Source organism: Chaetomium strumarium (assembly GCF_033439665.1).
Source record: "Chaetomium strumarium strain CBS 333.67 chromosome Unknown B0T15scaffold_1, whole genome shotgun sequence".
Classification (NCBI taxonomy): Eukaryota; Fungi; Ascomycota; class Sordariomycetes; order Sordariales; family Chaetomiaceae; genus Chaetomium; species Chaetomium strumarium.
This window is the reverse complement of record NW_026944429.1, coordinates 6072584-6086624: the sequence shown is the minus strand read 5'-3', so window position 1 is coordinate 6086624 and position 14041 is coordinate 6072584. Positions and strand designations below refer to the sequence as shown.

The window sequence follows — 14041 nt, the reverse complement described above, 5'->3', positions numbered from 1 at the left end:
GACAATCAGACGGTAACGGTTCGCCCAAGGCGGTAAGCCGCAAGTGGTCAAACGCGGCAGAATTCCTGCAGGGTCCCAACTTCCAAGAAGCCTGAGTTTTTAAAACAGAAGCATGGGCCACATTGAAATTCCGTATGTAGGGTATTGTACAGTACATACGCCGTATAATACTGATGCCGAAATATGAAATCGGAACCAAGCTATCGAATGCTCAATAGTCAGTCGTATACAAAAGAACGTGAGGCACAACAAGAATAATAAGACCGGGGTAGTCTTGTAGATATTTCCGGTCCCGAAGATACCTACCTACCTGAGGTCTACGTCCCTCTAGCCTTCATCCAATCTTTGCCAAAGGTTTCGCACTGCCTGGTGCACAAAATCGTTGATACAATCACTCCATCAACTGACTTGTTATCGGCCAGCACAGCGAAACATACGAACCAAAATAAGGAAACGAAGACTTGGTTCACGCCGACATGTTTATCCTGGTCAGTACTGACATACGTTTTGCTGCTGGCTTTGCTTTTGTTATGGCGTAGTTTATACACCCGCATGATCCCTCACTAACACGCAGCGGCCGGAACCTGGATCAGACCAAGATAGCAGATCTTGTGCAGATTGCACCGGACGACTTTAGGAAACAGAGCCACATAGCAATTGAAGACAACCTCAACGCCAAATATGCCAACAAGGCAAGTGGACCACCTCCTCTCCACGTCAATCCAGTGTGTCTTGCTTGGCCCCTCTGACAGCTCCTCTCTAGGTAGTTCAGAAAATTGGGCTCTGCATCTGTCTCTGGGATATTTTATGGACATCAGAAGGCCTGGTCGGGCAGGGGGACGGCATGGCAAATGTCAACGGTACAGATTTCCAAAGCATACTGACCACTGGTCACCTGCTCTACTAACAGCTGATCTAGTCGAGTTCCGCATGGTGGTGTTCCGGCCATTTAAGGGAGAGGTCATCGTAGCACGAATCGCGGATCAATCGCCAGAAGGGATAAATCGTCCGTAGAACCACCTCCACGTCCTCCGCCAATTCTTGTCATCTTGGTATTAACTGCCTATTCTGCTCCTGCAGTCGCCACAAACTTCTTCGACGACATTTTCGTCCCTTGGACTGAGCTCCCAGAGGGCTCGGAATTGTAGGCAACCCCAACCCATTCGTTCGCCGGCAACTTCAAGCTGACAGTCCCGCTAGCGAACCGAACGAGAACATCTGGGTCTGGAAGGAGGAGGACCAAGTCATGTATTTCGACAACAACGAGATGGTCCGCTTCAGGGTGATTGCCGAGGAGTGGCATGACCAGACACCGTCCAAGCCGGTCGACGCGGTCGAGGCCTCCGAGGAGGAGCCTCTTCCCGTCATCAACTCCAAGCCGCCCTACAGTATCACGGGGTCGATGAACGGGGCGGGTCTCGGCTGCTGTTTGTGGTGGGAGGAATGATTGCCTCATCTCGAGGGTAGCGACGTAGGGGCTATATCCGACCGCCGGATGGGCGATTCAAGTGGCTATGGAATAGTTACACCTTGACAGCCTCCAAAAGACGCTGCTCCACACCGTCCAAGACGGAGTGGTGCTCGATGACGGCCAGGTTCTCCGCCTCGGCGAGGAACTGTTTGTTGGGATCGACGCCGGGACCGAACATCTGCCCACCTTGTGGGCCCATCTGGGTCATCTGTTGGGTCATTTGGTTTGCGGCTAGAGGCAGTATCAGTGGGTGCACAGGCAGATAAACAGAGCAGGGCAACCTACCGTTGTCGCTCCCGAGCAGGAAATTGAAGACAGACTGCAGACCGAAGATGCAGAGAAAGTACCAGCTGATGCTGGACATCCACCGAGGGTCCATGTCCCTGGTGGCTACGCCTGCCTGGAGCATGCTCTTGAACTTGACGGTAAGTGGGAACGGGAGTTTCACTGCCAGACTGTCAGCCACCGACACGACCAATGATACACCCAGGGAGCGCACTGATTACGTAGCCACTGAAGAACGCATTCACCCAGCTCATGATGAGGGTATTCGGAATGATCATGGCCATCTGATTCTTCATCATGCCCATCATGCCCTCCATGGCGTTTGGGTCGCTCATTGGATTCGCCGGCGGCTGGCCCCGCGCATTCGGGTCTTTCAGGTAGGCGCCCGATTCGTAGGCGATGATCAGAGCATCGCGCCGCGCCGTGAAGGAGGGCTTAGACAGCACGTGGTAGTTCCCACGCACGTTGATGCCGTGGAGCAGCGCCCGCTGCTCGCGCAGTGTCTTTCGATCGAGCTTCTTCGGCGTAGAGGCCATCAAGACGGTTGCATAGTGCCGGAGGACGCCGGTGAGAATCTACCCGGATATGTAAGCGTCTGGAAGGTAGGCACCGAGCTAATGGTCGCTTGGAAGAGGGCAGAGGTGGTGTACCATGACGATTGTGATGGGGAACAGGATCCAGTAGCTGTTGCGCTGTCAGCGTTTGTGCCAAGGAAGGCCCCTTTGAATGCGAGACTTACAATAACTGGGGATCCCTATGGATCGTCTGCACCGGTACTTGCGCCATCTTTGTAGCGCGGAGCCTGCTTTGCGCCGTCGAAGGCTGTTGTTGTCAGAAGCACTAGGAAGACTTTCAGTGAGAGATGTCGTCGTTCCTGGCTCGTTAGAAGCTCTGCCAAGCACAAGGGGTTGTGGAGACTTCAGACCCCTGTCATGGCGCGCTAGGCCGGCACTCAGCATGGAATTCCGTTGGCGCGCCACAGATCGTCAAAAGGTGCAGGTGGCCTTAAGCTTCACCCGACCTTACATAGCCCAGGCCGACTTACGCCAAAAACACCAACTACCACGCTCCTCAACATTGTCGGCGTCGCTGAGTTAGGCACTGGGTTGAACTTGAACCATTAGTAAACCGCTAGCAAACATGGCCGTCTCCCAAGAGAAAATAACGGTCTACAACCTAGCAGGTAACCGTTTCCTCTTTCTCTGACCCACTCCATCTCTCGTCTAATACATCCTCCCCGAACTTACACCTGGACTTGCAGACTTGAAAAACACGTCCGATGACGCAATCCCCAACTACCTCAACAGCCTCAAGTTCCGCCAGTCTCACCGTCTCACCGACGTGCGCCTCGCGCTAGGCTACTCCGCCTTCGCGCTCGCGGCCGCCTGTTTCGGCTGGGACTTCAAGTTCGGCTTCGAGTCGACCAAGTACTATACCGCCGCGGCCGTGGCCGCCTACACGCTGCTCAATGGGGCTCTGACGCTTTGGATGCTCTACGTCGAGCGCGGGACGGTGTACGTGGGTACGGCGCCGTCAGGGGAGACGCTGCGGATTTCGACGAGCACCAAGAAGAACGTGCCGACCTATTTTGTGACAGTCGAGGTGCAGGAGAAGGACGGCAAGAAGGAGGTGCTGAAGATCAGCCGGGCGTTTACGGAGTGGTTCGACGCGGCGGGACACTTTGTGGCGGCGCCGTTTCAGACTTTGCTAGCGAGCTCTCTGCCGGTGGTCGGGAAGCTTGATCCGAAGAGGGCGGCGGCACCGAAGGAGGACGGTGGCGCAGAGGCTACGTATACGCCGGAGATGCTGGATGTGCTGGCCCAGGCGAATGTGAGCGTGGTCGGGTCGGCGGCCGAGGAGGCGACCGGGTCGGAAGCGGCTGGGACGAAGGGTGGGAAGAGGAGGAAGGCGTGAGACGGCGACAGAGAGTAGATGACCGCGCCTATTGAATATGGTGTTGATCACACATGTGAAATGACCGGTACCCAAATGGTCACCTGGACTCCCAATATGAGATTCAATCAACTCCACGGCTCTGCAAGGCGTGGCGTTAGGATTGACCTCCAGTCCGACGGATGGTGCCCATAATCTTGAAGCTCATGCCATTCTCACCGCCGGTATCCGTATTTCTTTCTAGAGTTCTACACAATATGCACGCCAACAGGCTCGAGCAACCAGTTAAACAACCTTCGCCCAAGCACTCCTCGCCCTCCGAGCAACCTCGCGCACCTTCCTAACCGGGTCTCCGCACGCAACGGCTAACAAGCGCTGCGTCGGCGGCGCGAACGCCAGCACGTGCCGCTCCTCGAACCGAGTGGGAATGGCACCGAGTATATGCAGCGCTAGTTTCCGGCACAACGTACGGGTCGCCGGCTGGGCAATCATCGCGGCGCTCTTCTTCTGGACGCATTCCTGATACACCTCGGTGGTGCCGCCAATTACCTCCCTCAGATAGCCCTTGAGAGCATCCGGCTCGTTGGCGAGTATTTCCGCCAAGATCTCGAGCGCCGAGACGACGTGGGACCATGCGATGCCCTCGGAAAGGCCGGCGCGATTCTTGAGAGCGGAGACGAGCAGGCGCATCAGGGGTTCCAGATCGTCTTGGTACACCGTAAACGGGCAGTTGCTGATGACGGAGAGAACTGCGACACGATACCGGGTTGCGGTGTGGGCGTCTTTGGCGCCTGGCTGAGCGTCCTGGAGCAGCGGCCTGACTAGGTGACCATAAACCCACTGCTTGTAGAAGCGCTTGACGACTGCGTGATTGTCAGGGGTGAGGATGTCGTTTTGTTTGACGACAAGTCCAAGCGATTCGGCAACTCTCTCGCCGTTGCCGTGTTGGCTCGCTGCGGCCTGGTGCAGGACCGGTATGAGACCGAGGACATGTTTGTCCTGGCGAGCTGCTGCTCCGGCGATGACGTTCATGGCGAGTTTGTTGTAGTAAGCGAAGCTTTCCGTATCCACCGACGACGAGGCCGTTGCCTCCTTGATCCAGTTTGCCCAAAAGTCGAGAACCCGCTTCATCAGCAGTGACTCACGGTCCGACGATGCTGGGCCGTCCTTGTACTTGTTGACAAGTATCGCCCCTATAGCCGCGCGGACATCACTCTCTTGCGATGCAGAGTGTCCGAAGCTGGTCGTGTCACACATGTATCTTTCCGCTTCGCCGCTCAGCTCGTACTGGGATTCGCTGGTCAGTCATGGCGAACTACTCTCATTCAGTGAGTACGGGACATACTAGACCGGCCAATGCCCCTGGCCGCATCCCCTGAAGTATCCCTAGCGTGAGCAGGCCTTCCTGTAGACCGCGTACACTCTGCTGTGCCGGGGGGCTGTCCGAGTTGAAGAAATTAAAGGCCTCGGCGGCCAAATTACAAGATACCTGCAGCTTTTCGTCAAGACTTCGCACGACCAACGCCGTCATCCGCGAGAGTTGGACAAGGGCTCGCTCATCCCATGGTCCCCGGGCCCCGGATGATGCGAGTCGGTAGAAGTGCCTCACAATGAAGATGCTCACTCTCAAGAACTGGCGGTAGACCTCGGGGCCACTATCCGTCAACGTGGCCTGTGCCGCATCAGAGGGTGCGTCACCGCTTTGTATTCGCAGGAGCCAGTCATTGGGGAGCTGCTGAAACTCCTCCGACCAGTCCGTATCAGCGCCAGCTTGTGAAGCAAGGACCTCGCGCCCATATTTGACCTCGCACGCCTCGCGGAACCACAGGACGGAGGCGTGCAGTGAGGAGATGATGTGCGCATTCGCCGACCAGGACTGCGTTGAGCCCGTCGGCGGCAGTGACGTACTCTGTGTTGAGAGCGGAAAGATCTCTAGAAGCCGTGCCGTGAGTGTGATGAAATGCTGGAGGGGTGAGAACTGTCTCGGGGAGGATGCGTTGCTTGTGATGCTCGACGGTATCTCGGAGCAGCCGATGAATGCTGACCGAGACAGCAGGTCCCTAAAGGCGCTTAACGAATACTCGGAAGGGCTGGCCCAGTCACGCTTTTGGACCTCCGCTATCGCCCTCCTCATAAACTGTGCATAGCCCTCATGGTAGATCATTACAATCGTTCGCAAGGCTAGCACTGCTTCTCCCTCCAATGCTTCGTCGTCGCCATGGTTATCATTGGAGCTCAGGGTCAACCCTTTCGTGAGCATGACGGTCAGAAGAGAGCAAATTTCGGAGCAGACAGAAGTAGGGCACAACAGGACCGCTGTTCCGTCTGGCTGTAACACCTGTTGGCTGACAAGCAGGGCAAGGCCCTGGATGACCTGCTTGAGGATGTCCTTCTCCTCCGAAGCAGGCTCATTGCCCTTGGCGGTCCATATTGGTAGGTAAACGTCGTGGAACAGCGTGTCTAGGTGTGCATGGGGTTCTGTTCTTAAACTACCTTCGTCGTCCGGGTGTCCGCCGTTTCGATTCTTGAAGAGTTCCATCCGCGACTTGAGGAGGGAGTTGAGAAGGAGCAGAAGATCGCATGAGTGGGAGGGAGACTTCGGCTGCCGGAGATTCTGCCGGATGGTATCAATGAAACCGGCATTGTAGAGTACATAAGCCCTGATATTGGCGCTTATGACTGTCATCAATAGTAATCCGGCCTGCTTCGTGTAAGTCGGATTTGCAAGGTCATCCCGGCAGTCCCTGGAGACCAGGTCAACGTAGCCCGAGAGCAATGACCCGTCGAACTTGTGTGTTTTCGTGCCGTCGAGCTTCCTGGCCATCGCCCGCAGCACCTCCAGCGTTGCGTCGATGGTTTCCTTCACCTCGCCGTTTCGAACCTCGTACTTGAGAGAGCTCCAGATGTTTTCGATATGGGGGACGATGCTTGCGTGAGGGTTGCTGTACTGCTCGATGCATGCCTTGATGGTTTTCAGGATGTCAACCTTGACAGCCACCGTTACGGCGTCTCCTTGGTCGAGCTTCTGGATGAGGAAGGGAAAGGCATGGTTCGCAACACGCTGGTGTGCTGCGAAACAGCTCCGCACCGCCTCCTTCAGATCCTCGGCCGTGATGCCGATGGGGGCAGCAGAACTCCGCAGCGATATAGGGAAATAGGCTGAGAAAACCTTGAAGATCTCCTCGGTCACCTCAGGCGAGGGCTCATAGTCGGCGAGCAGGACGGCAAGAATCTTGAACCAGACCATAAGATTCCTCGGATCCCTCTCGCTCTGGCACACCTGGAGCAAGTCGACAACGAAGCCGCACGACGGCCCGTACTTGTGCTTCAACTCACTGCTTACAGCGGAGTCTTGAATTAGGCTGACAAAGAGCTCGTAGACCTCTAGCCGGGTAGACGCAGTCTGTAGACGGAAGTCCTCCTGGATCTTGCAGACATCTTCCATGATCTTGATGCCCATATCGGGCTTGAAGCCCTTCATAGCATAGAGCCGTCGTAGGGCCTTTGCAGATGCTGTGATGCCTGCCTTGTGGTCGTACGAAAACATGGCCCCAAAGAAACCGACGAGACGGAGGACTGTCCTAACCCGTAAGAAGCCTGCCCGCTTTGTAGAAATTGGGTAAGGGAAAGCGTACGCACCTTGATCCGACCTGAGCACACTCTTGTCAAGCGCCTCCAAAGTCCCTGCTAGAAAACCCAGAGCTGGTTTCGTGAAGATGCATCAGTGCCCACTCAGCCCCCTGAACGAGAGACAAATGCGCCCTTACCTTTAGCCCGAGCGATGATATCTCCGCTTCCCGCTTCATCCCCATTGTCCATTCGCTCATCGTCGGCATTTGCTGGAGTCATCCATTGCTGCACCGAGGCGGCCCAACTCCCCACCACTGTGCTGCTGGCACGGGAGCTCTCAATTTCTGCAACACGTTAATCAGCAACCGCTGTACCACTTAGGAATCCGAGTCTGAGGTCAGAGCTTTTCACACCTCTCGCAGCTTTTTGCGTGATCGCTGACTGTGCGGCTTCGTCGTCAGAGAGCACATATTCCAATGCCCACTGTTTGAATTGGGCCATCGTGTGTCTACTAGCATCCAAAGAGGATGATGTAGCAAGGGACCTGCGAAACTCCCAGGCTGCGCGGCTGTTGCGTTCTGATGTGTTGAGCACTGCAGACGGAGATGTTCGAATGCCTTGGCAGGATGCCTGAGAACCTGAAGTTAAGAACTCAGAATACAGGGCTTCGTGGCTTTACAACAACAGAACCGGCACAGTCTCTTAGGAACCTTCTTGCAAGCTAAGGCACGCTTTCGCAGACAGAGCAACTCAGATACACAGCTTTGCCTCGTCTCGAGGTCTTTACGGCTCATTCCATGCACCAGCGTCCTGGCACACCAAGACAGGAACTTGGTTCGCCGTTATCGCATCTGACCCCACGGTGCCCCGCGGCAGTAAAAGCCGCTACTCGGGCGGTGAAGCTTACATAAGGTTGCTGTATGACGCCGCAGTGTAAGGTAAGCAAGGGCCTAGCCGGCACTAAGCTAGGATTGGTAAGAGGGGCAGAGATGAGTGATTGCCATCACGGCCGAAATTTTTCGATCCAGAATAGGACCGTTCCGCGAGAGCGCTGCTCGGCCTGCCGCTGACTGAGGTGCGGTTTGAACTGCCGGGTATATGCCGTATATATCGATCAGAGCCAGGGCAAAATCTCTCATAAAGACGTAGCTCGCTATTCCAAACCATTGCCATTATTTGCCATTATCGGACAGACAAGGCCCGGCATCACTCCCGGTGTTCATATTTCGTTGAATTTCACGAGGCCAATTCCAGTGATTCTGGTATTAGTGGGGTTTCGCGGGGTAAGCCTCTTATCACCACCCACCGCGCCCCCTTTCCCCTACAACATTGAGCATTATCTGGATCGGTGTTGAGTCACTCAGTCGCTTGTCATGGGCCTCGAGGAAACCAGAGCCCCAGGCCAAGTCTCCTCTCGTCAAGATGATGGATACAGAAGACGCATTGCAGGCTCGGTTAGGGCTCTTGCTAATCCCGCTGCCAGGCATTCCGGTGTCCTAGCTGCCAGGTATTGAGAAGTTGACAACATCTCACGATGGCATCACAAGAAGTCCCCAAGACCTGCAAGGTCATTCTTGCGGACACAATCGCCAAGAAACTGCTGGCTGAGGTCAAGGAAACCTTAGCCAGCATCCAGGCACCCGGCAGCGGCAAGCCAACGTTGGTGGCGTTCCTGGCCAACGATGACCCTGCGGCCGACCAGTATGCCGAATATTCCAAGAAGACATGTGAGGAGAAGTGAGTACGGTTTCACTCCTGCGTCCCGAGCTGGAGGCTCATTCATATCGCAGCGGCTTCAACTTCGATCTGCGCAAGGTCGAGAAGGAGAATCTCGAAGACGCTATCGTAGCCGCCAACCAAGACAACACCGTCGACGGCATCCTGGTGTACTACCCCATCTGGAGGAACAATAAGCAGCAAGACCGGTACATCCAGGAGACCGTTGCGCTGTCTAAGGATGTCGAGGGCCTCTGCCACACCCATCTCTTCAACATGTACCACAATGTCCGTTTCTTAGACCCGCCCACCAATCAGAAAAAGTCGATCCTCCCCTGCACGCCGCTCGCCATTGTCAAGGCACTCGAGCACCTGCAAATCTACAACCCGATTCTGGCCTACGGGAACCGCCTCTTCGGCAAGACCATCACCGTCATCAACCGCAGCGAGGTCAACGGGCGCCCGCTAGCCGCACTGCTCGCCAACGACGGTGCCACTGTGTACAGCGTCGACATCACCGGCGTGCAGGTATTCACTCGCGGCAGCGGCATCCGGGCTCCGCGCCACCAAGTCCACGACAAGGAAGGGTGGGAACTCAAGGATGTGCTTCCCCTCAGCGACGTCGTTATCTCCGGCGTGCCGACTGAGAACTTCAAGGTGCCGACCGACCTGCTCCGGGAGGGCGCCGTGTGCATCAATTTCTCGAGCTATCGCAATTTCGATGGGCCGTCTGTCAAAGAGAAGGCGAGTATCTATGTGCCCAGCATTGGCAAGGTGACGATTGCGGTGCTGTTGCGCAATCTTGTGGTAAGTAAAGCTAGGTACCCCCTATTCACAGGTATCGGTGGGACTGACGTTGGTGCGCAACAGCGCCTCATTGCGAACCGGCCGCGTCCCGAGGGGACGTCCGACGCGGAACAGAAAGCGAGGGATGAGGCCTTCAAGGATGACTGATTGGTTACCCTTCTCAGCTAGCCTGTCATGTGTTTGGCTATTAATAAACTCGTAAATAAAAGGAGGCCTAAAAGGGGGTTACAAAGCAAACAACACCATGGGCTGAATACTTACGTGCGTACCTTAGATCCTGTCACTCCAATTTTATTCGGCGCACCTGTGAGAAGATGGCATAATGTGCCACTAGGAGGACAATGGGCAAAATGAAAAAAGGCCTTACTATCATCTATTCCAGCATCTTCGGGATGGACAGGGAGTAGAAGGCAAAGCATCTCAGCAGCAAAGCCCTTTCCCAATTACTCATAAATTTCGCCCAACGGGTGGCTGTGAATAAACAAAATCTATATACCAGAAAGAGTAAGGGTATCGAACTAGTCTTTCATAAACAGAAAAGAAGCGAAGAATAAAAGCACGTCTGGTTCCGATATGGCTGGACTGGCTCGTACCATAGCAGACGTGCCGGAAATCCTCTTGCCAAGGGCAAGGATAAAGCGGGCAGCTCATCGGAGGCTCATGCCCATTTGTCAACACCGCCGCGAAAATAACGCCCTTTTCTCCCCTTTCCGCGACACCTGACGACGCCAGCTGGTTTTGATCATTACCAATTACTTGCCTTTTTTTCCCCTACCACCACGTATCTTCGTAGCCAAGCCATTTCCTGTCGACGCCATGCCAAAGACGCCATAAACGAAAAGCTGATTCAGGGAGGAAGGAGTAAGCTCAACAAGCTTGAATTTCATTCCCCCTCCGCAGCCTCCAAGCCCTCCAGAATCCTTCTCGCCGCATCGATCCTGCGCCTGTACATCCGGCTCTCGGCGCTGGCCCGCCCATTCTCGGTCAGGCCCAGCACACACCGCCCCAAGCTCGCCACCAGCCGCTCGACGAGGTACTTGTCCTCTCTCAGCAGCGCCTCCAGCGGATGCTTGCCATCGCCGCCGCCCCCATCGCCACTGCCGTTGACTGCGTTGCCCATGTCGCTCATCAGCCTGCTGGCGATGCTGTTCAGTTCCTGATCGGGCGAGTCCCGCGGCGTTAGCACGCCGGTGCTGTTCGCCTTCTTTGTTCCCGCCCCGGAAAGAGAAGGTGGTTTGTTGGTGACAAGAGGAAAGCTCCGGTTGGTGCCAACCGACTCGAAAGAGGAGACGGAAGGGCGGTGCAGGGACGCGGCGGTGGATAAGGGGCGATGGATCACTGAAGCACGGCGGCTTCCTCGTTGGGCAGTGGAATTCGCTCCGCGTGCCGGTGAGGTGGAATCCTCCTCAGCTATGGGAGAGATAGAGCCGTCGCTGTCGCGCGTTGCAATGTTAGATGCTGGGTTGAGCGATAACCTCCTGGCCGTTGCCGTACTTCCGGACCTGTATCGGTGGCTTTGCGCAGAACTCGCTCTCGACGAAGTGCCATACATCCCAGTGGATGTAAGCGGAACGTCCTCGGAAATCACTGGGGATTTCAGAGACCGGCTCTCTTGGGCTGTGGCAAAGGTGTCAATGGTTGAGATCGAGTTGCTGCTATTCCGCCGGGCCAAGACGGGGGAGGCTTTAGGGCTGTAGTCATCGCCGTTTGACCCATCTGCTGCAGGCCCTCGGGTCGTTTCTACCGAGTCATCTGACGCGAAGCTCTCTGTGTCTGTGCTTGCTCGTCTTGCCAAGCTCATGGTGCCCATGGCGCTGTGGAGGAAGAAGTGTTCGTAGTCGAAAGCGTCTTCACGGTCCTCATGAGAGATTTGGTGCTGGACTGTATCATGGTAGAGCGATTCTCCACTCTCGCTCATGTAATCAGCGTCGTCAGCGTCGTGGAAGTTATCTTCCTGTCCCTCGTCCACGTCACCGTTTTCTGTGAGCATGTCCGAGCCATCGTCCTCAACTCCTCCATTGGCCTCCGGATCGGGAGCTGAAGGCGACAAAAGGTCGGTAGTACTTGGGGAGCGGCCCGCCGGTTGTTCATGCTGAATCTCGTGCTCTGCATCAAAATAATCCGTGTCTTCCCCTTCGACATGGTTGGTCGCCGCACGCTCCTTGGTGTCGCCATCCACGCTCGGTTCCTCACCGTTCCACAGGTCCCTGCCTGGAGGATTGCTGGTGATAATTTCGGACGTCCTGTTCGATCGAGGCTCCGCATACCACTGGTCTATCTGCGCATGCGTGAAGGGGCTGGGTGTCCGGAGACTCTGCAGACTCCGCCGCTTTAGGCTGTCTACCCGAGCCTGCTCTCGCAGGCTAGAGATCTTGCCCTTTAGATCTCTCATCTGGTCCTTGATGTCTCGCATTTGAGCTGCCGAAGATGATCTTTGGACATTCCTCACGCCATTGTCGCTATGGGACGACCCAAAAGTGGGGCTAAGAAACGCTTCAAGCCTCGCGTTTTGGCTAGAGCTGTCCGCTTCTCCAAGGCGCGCAACAACATCTTCTGTCAGAGGGCTCGGACCGGCTTCCATATACGAACTGGCTCTGTAGCCGGGCGAGAGCGGGTTACCGTCCATGCCACCGCGGATATAGTCGGCGCTCTTTGATGCCGTCAATGGCTGTCGGTAACCGCCAGCGGCCCCAAGGGCGCTTTGCGACCTCGGCAACGACACTCGATATGGCAACCCGTTCCGCATGGAAACATCGCTCAACATACGCGTGTGTCCGGGGGTGTGGTCATGGTCAGGTTGCGCAGCGCCGGTGTCCATGCTATGCTCTGGCGGATACATGGCTGTGGCGGCTCGCTGCAGAGGTGGGGAGGGCGTCGACCCGTCCGAGCCATAGGGGGATGCGTAGTGCAACGAGCTGCGCGCCCGGGTCAGATTGCCCTCCATCGTCTAGGTACCGTTAGCAGGCCATACACCGGATGAAGGGCTCGAGACGCACCGTCAGCCTTTTCTTGGCGTTTGCAAGGATCTCCTCTGCTCGCCGGCTCAGTGATGTGGTCGAGTATGTAGACAGGCGATCGAGATTCTCCGCTTTGGCGACCCCCAGCCGGGCAGGCTCAATGGCCGCCGTCCCCTCCACGTAGGAAGACGCCATGCTCTCTTCGTCATCCCCTTGAAAGACGCTGTCGCCCACACTGACGGAGTCGTCAAAGTCAGCGAAAGCCCCCGCATGGTCTTCTGTCGTGATGGTGCTGTCACTCTCAATGCTTGATCGGCGTTCGCGTTTGGCTTTCAAGCTCTGTTTGGACTTCTTTATCATGGCTGTTGCGCCCATCGTCGGAGACGACCGGAGTCCTGCTGTGTCGCTCCCGCTCCCGTGCTTCGGGGATCCAGGTCTCCGAATGGCCGACTTCGTCCGCGCCGGCGACGACTTCCCCACGGTGCTCTCAACCTCCGTGACCTCTCCAATATCCGACAGCATAGTGCCGTTGCCATAGATGATGGGTGTGGTGGGCGTGACCGGGCCAGGGGTGCCGTATGGGTGCGGTCCTGCCAGACCCGTTGCGACAAACATGTGGTGCATATCGGGGCCCGACGGAGAGACGTGTGCGTTGTTCCACATGGTGAGCGACGGGTGTGCGCGGCGGCCAAGGTCAGGGCCAGGGGACTCGCTGCGATCATAGTCCGGCAGGATCATGTCGGGGTTTGTGAGGGTGGGTGATGCGGGCTGTTGGCTGTGCCCATTGTGATATTGGGCGTTTGCCGCTTCCATGGCTGCCATGGCGCACGCATGCGTTGGCTCTCGGGCCTCGAGCTGTTTGGGCTGTCGGCGAAGCAAGGAAACGGACGGGAGAGATGCGAGGTCCCGAGCCCACTGGCCTCGAGGCCGCACCTTTTCTTCCCCTGGAAGTACGCGGGTACGTGCTTTGGCCGGCAGAACGGGGACGCTTCTTCCCGTCCACGAGGTGTGATGCGCCGGGCAAGGGGAAGCGAGCGCGCGACGCGCAAAAGCCACTGCGGGCTGCGACTAACGCGGGGTGAACCTGGCCTATATGCTAGGCAATGGGGCGAATGACTTAGGAGGAGACGTCTTGCCTAGGAACTTGTCGCAGCCGGCTTCGTCCATGGACGTGCTTCTGCGCGTCGTGGCTTGTTGGCCCTTCAGTGTAATGATCCGAGGAGACGGTAAGCCAGCGTAAAATGACCGCCAGCAGAACCTGGCCCTGGCACATCCACGTCCACCGCGCGAGAAATTGCCGGCGCCGTCATTTGAAAAGGCGCAGGGGTTATTAGCACGGCCG

The 14041-nt window shown here is 56.4% G+C and overlaps 6 protein-coding genes across 6 annotated transcripts; 3 read left to right on the top strand and 3 right to left on the bottom strand.

Moving 5' to 3' along the window:
* Nucleotides 1-145: 145 nt before the first annotated feature.
* On the top strand, nucleotides 146-1625 carry B0T15DRAFT_67183 (RNA polymerase III subunit Rpc25-domain-containing protein). Its single transcript, XM_062871185.1, has 6 exons — nucleotides 146-488; nucleotides 594-692; nucleotides 764-860; nucleotides 920-1006; nucleotides 1081-1144; nucleotides 1201-1625. Exons 1-6 carry the CDS (start codon nucleotides 477-479, stop codon nucleotides 1445-1447), a joined length of 606 nt encoding a protein of 201 aa, XP_062727011.1. The 5' UTR covers nucleotides 146-476; the 3' UTR covers nucleotides 1448-1625.
* B0T15DRAFT_388250 (integral membrane protein DUF106-domain-containing protein) lies at nucleotides 1524-2542 on the bottom strand (the record flags this gene model as incomplete). The annotated part of the gene is made up of 5 exons (XM_062864436.1): nucleotides 1524-1702; nucleotides 1757-1918; nucleotides 1971-2331; nucleotides 2407-2440; nucleotides 2496-2542. The coding sequence occupies 5 exons, from the start codon at nucleotides 2540-2542 to the stop codon at nucleotides 1524-1526; spliced, it is 783 nt and encodes a 260-aa protein (XP_062727010.1).
* A 191-nt stretch (nucleotides 2543-2733) lies between these two features.
* B0T15DRAFT_67130 (microsomal signal peptidase 25 kDa subunit-domain-containing protein) lies at nucleotides 2734-3830 on the top strand. The gene is made up of 2 exons (XM_062871184.1): nucleotides 2734-2939; nucleotides 3018-3830. Exons 1-2 carry the CDS (start codon nucleotides 2897-2899, stop codon nucleotides 3668-3670), a joined length of 696 nt encoding a protein of 231 aa, XP_062727009.1. The 5' UTR covers nucleotides 2734-2896; the 3' UTR covers nucleotides 3671-3830.
* On the bottom strand, nucleotides 3803-8044 carry B0T15DRAFT_67126 (Dos2-interacting transcription regulator of RNA-Pol-II-domain-containing protein). The gene is made up of 5 exons (XM_062871183.1): nucleotides 7633-8044; nucleotides 7417-7563; nucleotides 7289-7351; nucleotides 4995-7225; nucleotides 3803-4936 (listed from the first exon to the last, which is right to left on the bottom strand). The coding sequence occupies exons 1-5, from the start codon at nucleotides 7718-7720 to the stop codon at nucleotides 3935-3937; spliced, it is 3531 nt and encodes a 1176-aa protein (XP_062727008.1). The 5' UTR covers nucleotides 7721-8044; the 3' UTR covers nucleotides 3803-3934.
* A 709-nt stretch (nucleotides 8045-8753) lies between these two features.
* Nucleotides 8754-9889, top strand: B0T15DRAFT_507810 (uncharacterized protein; the record flags this gene model as incomplete). Its single annotated transcript, XM_062867669.1, has 3 exons — nucleotides 8754-8956; nucleotides 9010-9742; nucleotides 9806-9889. 3 exons carry the CDS (start codon nucleotides 8754-8756, stop codon nucleotides 9887-9889), a joined length of 1020 nt encoding a protein of 339 aa, XP_062727007.1.
* A 504-nt stretch (nucleotides 9890-10393) lies between these two features.
* On the bottom strand, nucleotides 10394-13711 carry B0T15DRAFT_67093 (uncharacterized protein). Its single transcript, XM_062871182.1, has 2 exons — nucleotides 12739-13711; nucleotides 10394-12689 (listed from the first exon to the last, which is right to left on the bottom strand). The coding sequence occupies exons 1-2, from the start codon at nucleotides 13519-13521 to the stop codon at nucleotides 10626-10628; spliced, it is 2847 nt and encodes a 948-aa protein (XP_062727006.1). The 5' UTR covers nucleotides 13522-13711; the 3' UTR covers nucleotides 10394-10625.
* Nucleotides 13712-14041: the final 330 nt, after the last annotated feature.

Excerpts from the sequence above, each read along its gene's own strand:
- B0T15DRAFT_67183 (XM_062871185.1), top strand. Across the intron at positions 693-763 it reads ACGCCAAATATGCCAACAAG|GTAGTTCAGAAAATTGGGCT; the intron begins GCAAGTGGACCA and ends GCTCCTCTCTAG. Across the intron at positions 1,145-1,200 it reads CTCCCAGAGGGCTCGGAATT|CGAACCGAACGAGAACATCT; the intron begins GTAGGCAACCCC and ends CAGTCCCGCTAG.
- B0T15DRAFT_67130 (XM_062871184.1), top strand. The coding sequence starts at position 2,897 with ATGGCCGTCTCCCAAGAGAAAATAACGGTCTACAACCTAGCAG. Across the intron at positions 2,940-3,017 it reads AACGGTCTACAACCTAGCAG|ACTTGAAAAACACGTCCGAT; the intron begins GTAACCGTTTCC and ends CTGGACTTGCAG.
- B0T15DRAFT_67126 (XM_062871183.1), bottom strand. The coding sequence starts at position 7,720 with ATGGCCCAATTCAAACAGTGGGCATTGGAATATGTGCTCTCTGACGAC. Across the intron at positions 7,564-7,632 it reads CACGCAAAAAGCTGCGAGAG|AAATTGAGAGCTCCCGTGCC; the intron begins GTGTGAAAAGCT and ends AACGTGTTGCAG. Across the intron at positions 7,226-7,288 it reads TGTGCTCAGGTCGGATCAAG|TCCTCCGTCTCGTCGGTTTC; the intron begins GTGCGTACGCTT and ends GGGTTAGGACAG.
- B0T15DRAFT_67093 (XM_062871182.1), bottom strand. The coding sequence starts at position 13,521 with ATGGCAGCCATGGAAGCGGCAAACGCCCAATATCACAATGGGCACAGC. Across the intron at positions 12,690-12,738 it reads ACGCCAAGAAAAGGCTGACG|ACGATGGAGGGCAATCTGAC; the intron begins GTGCGTCTCGAG and ends AACGGTACCTAG.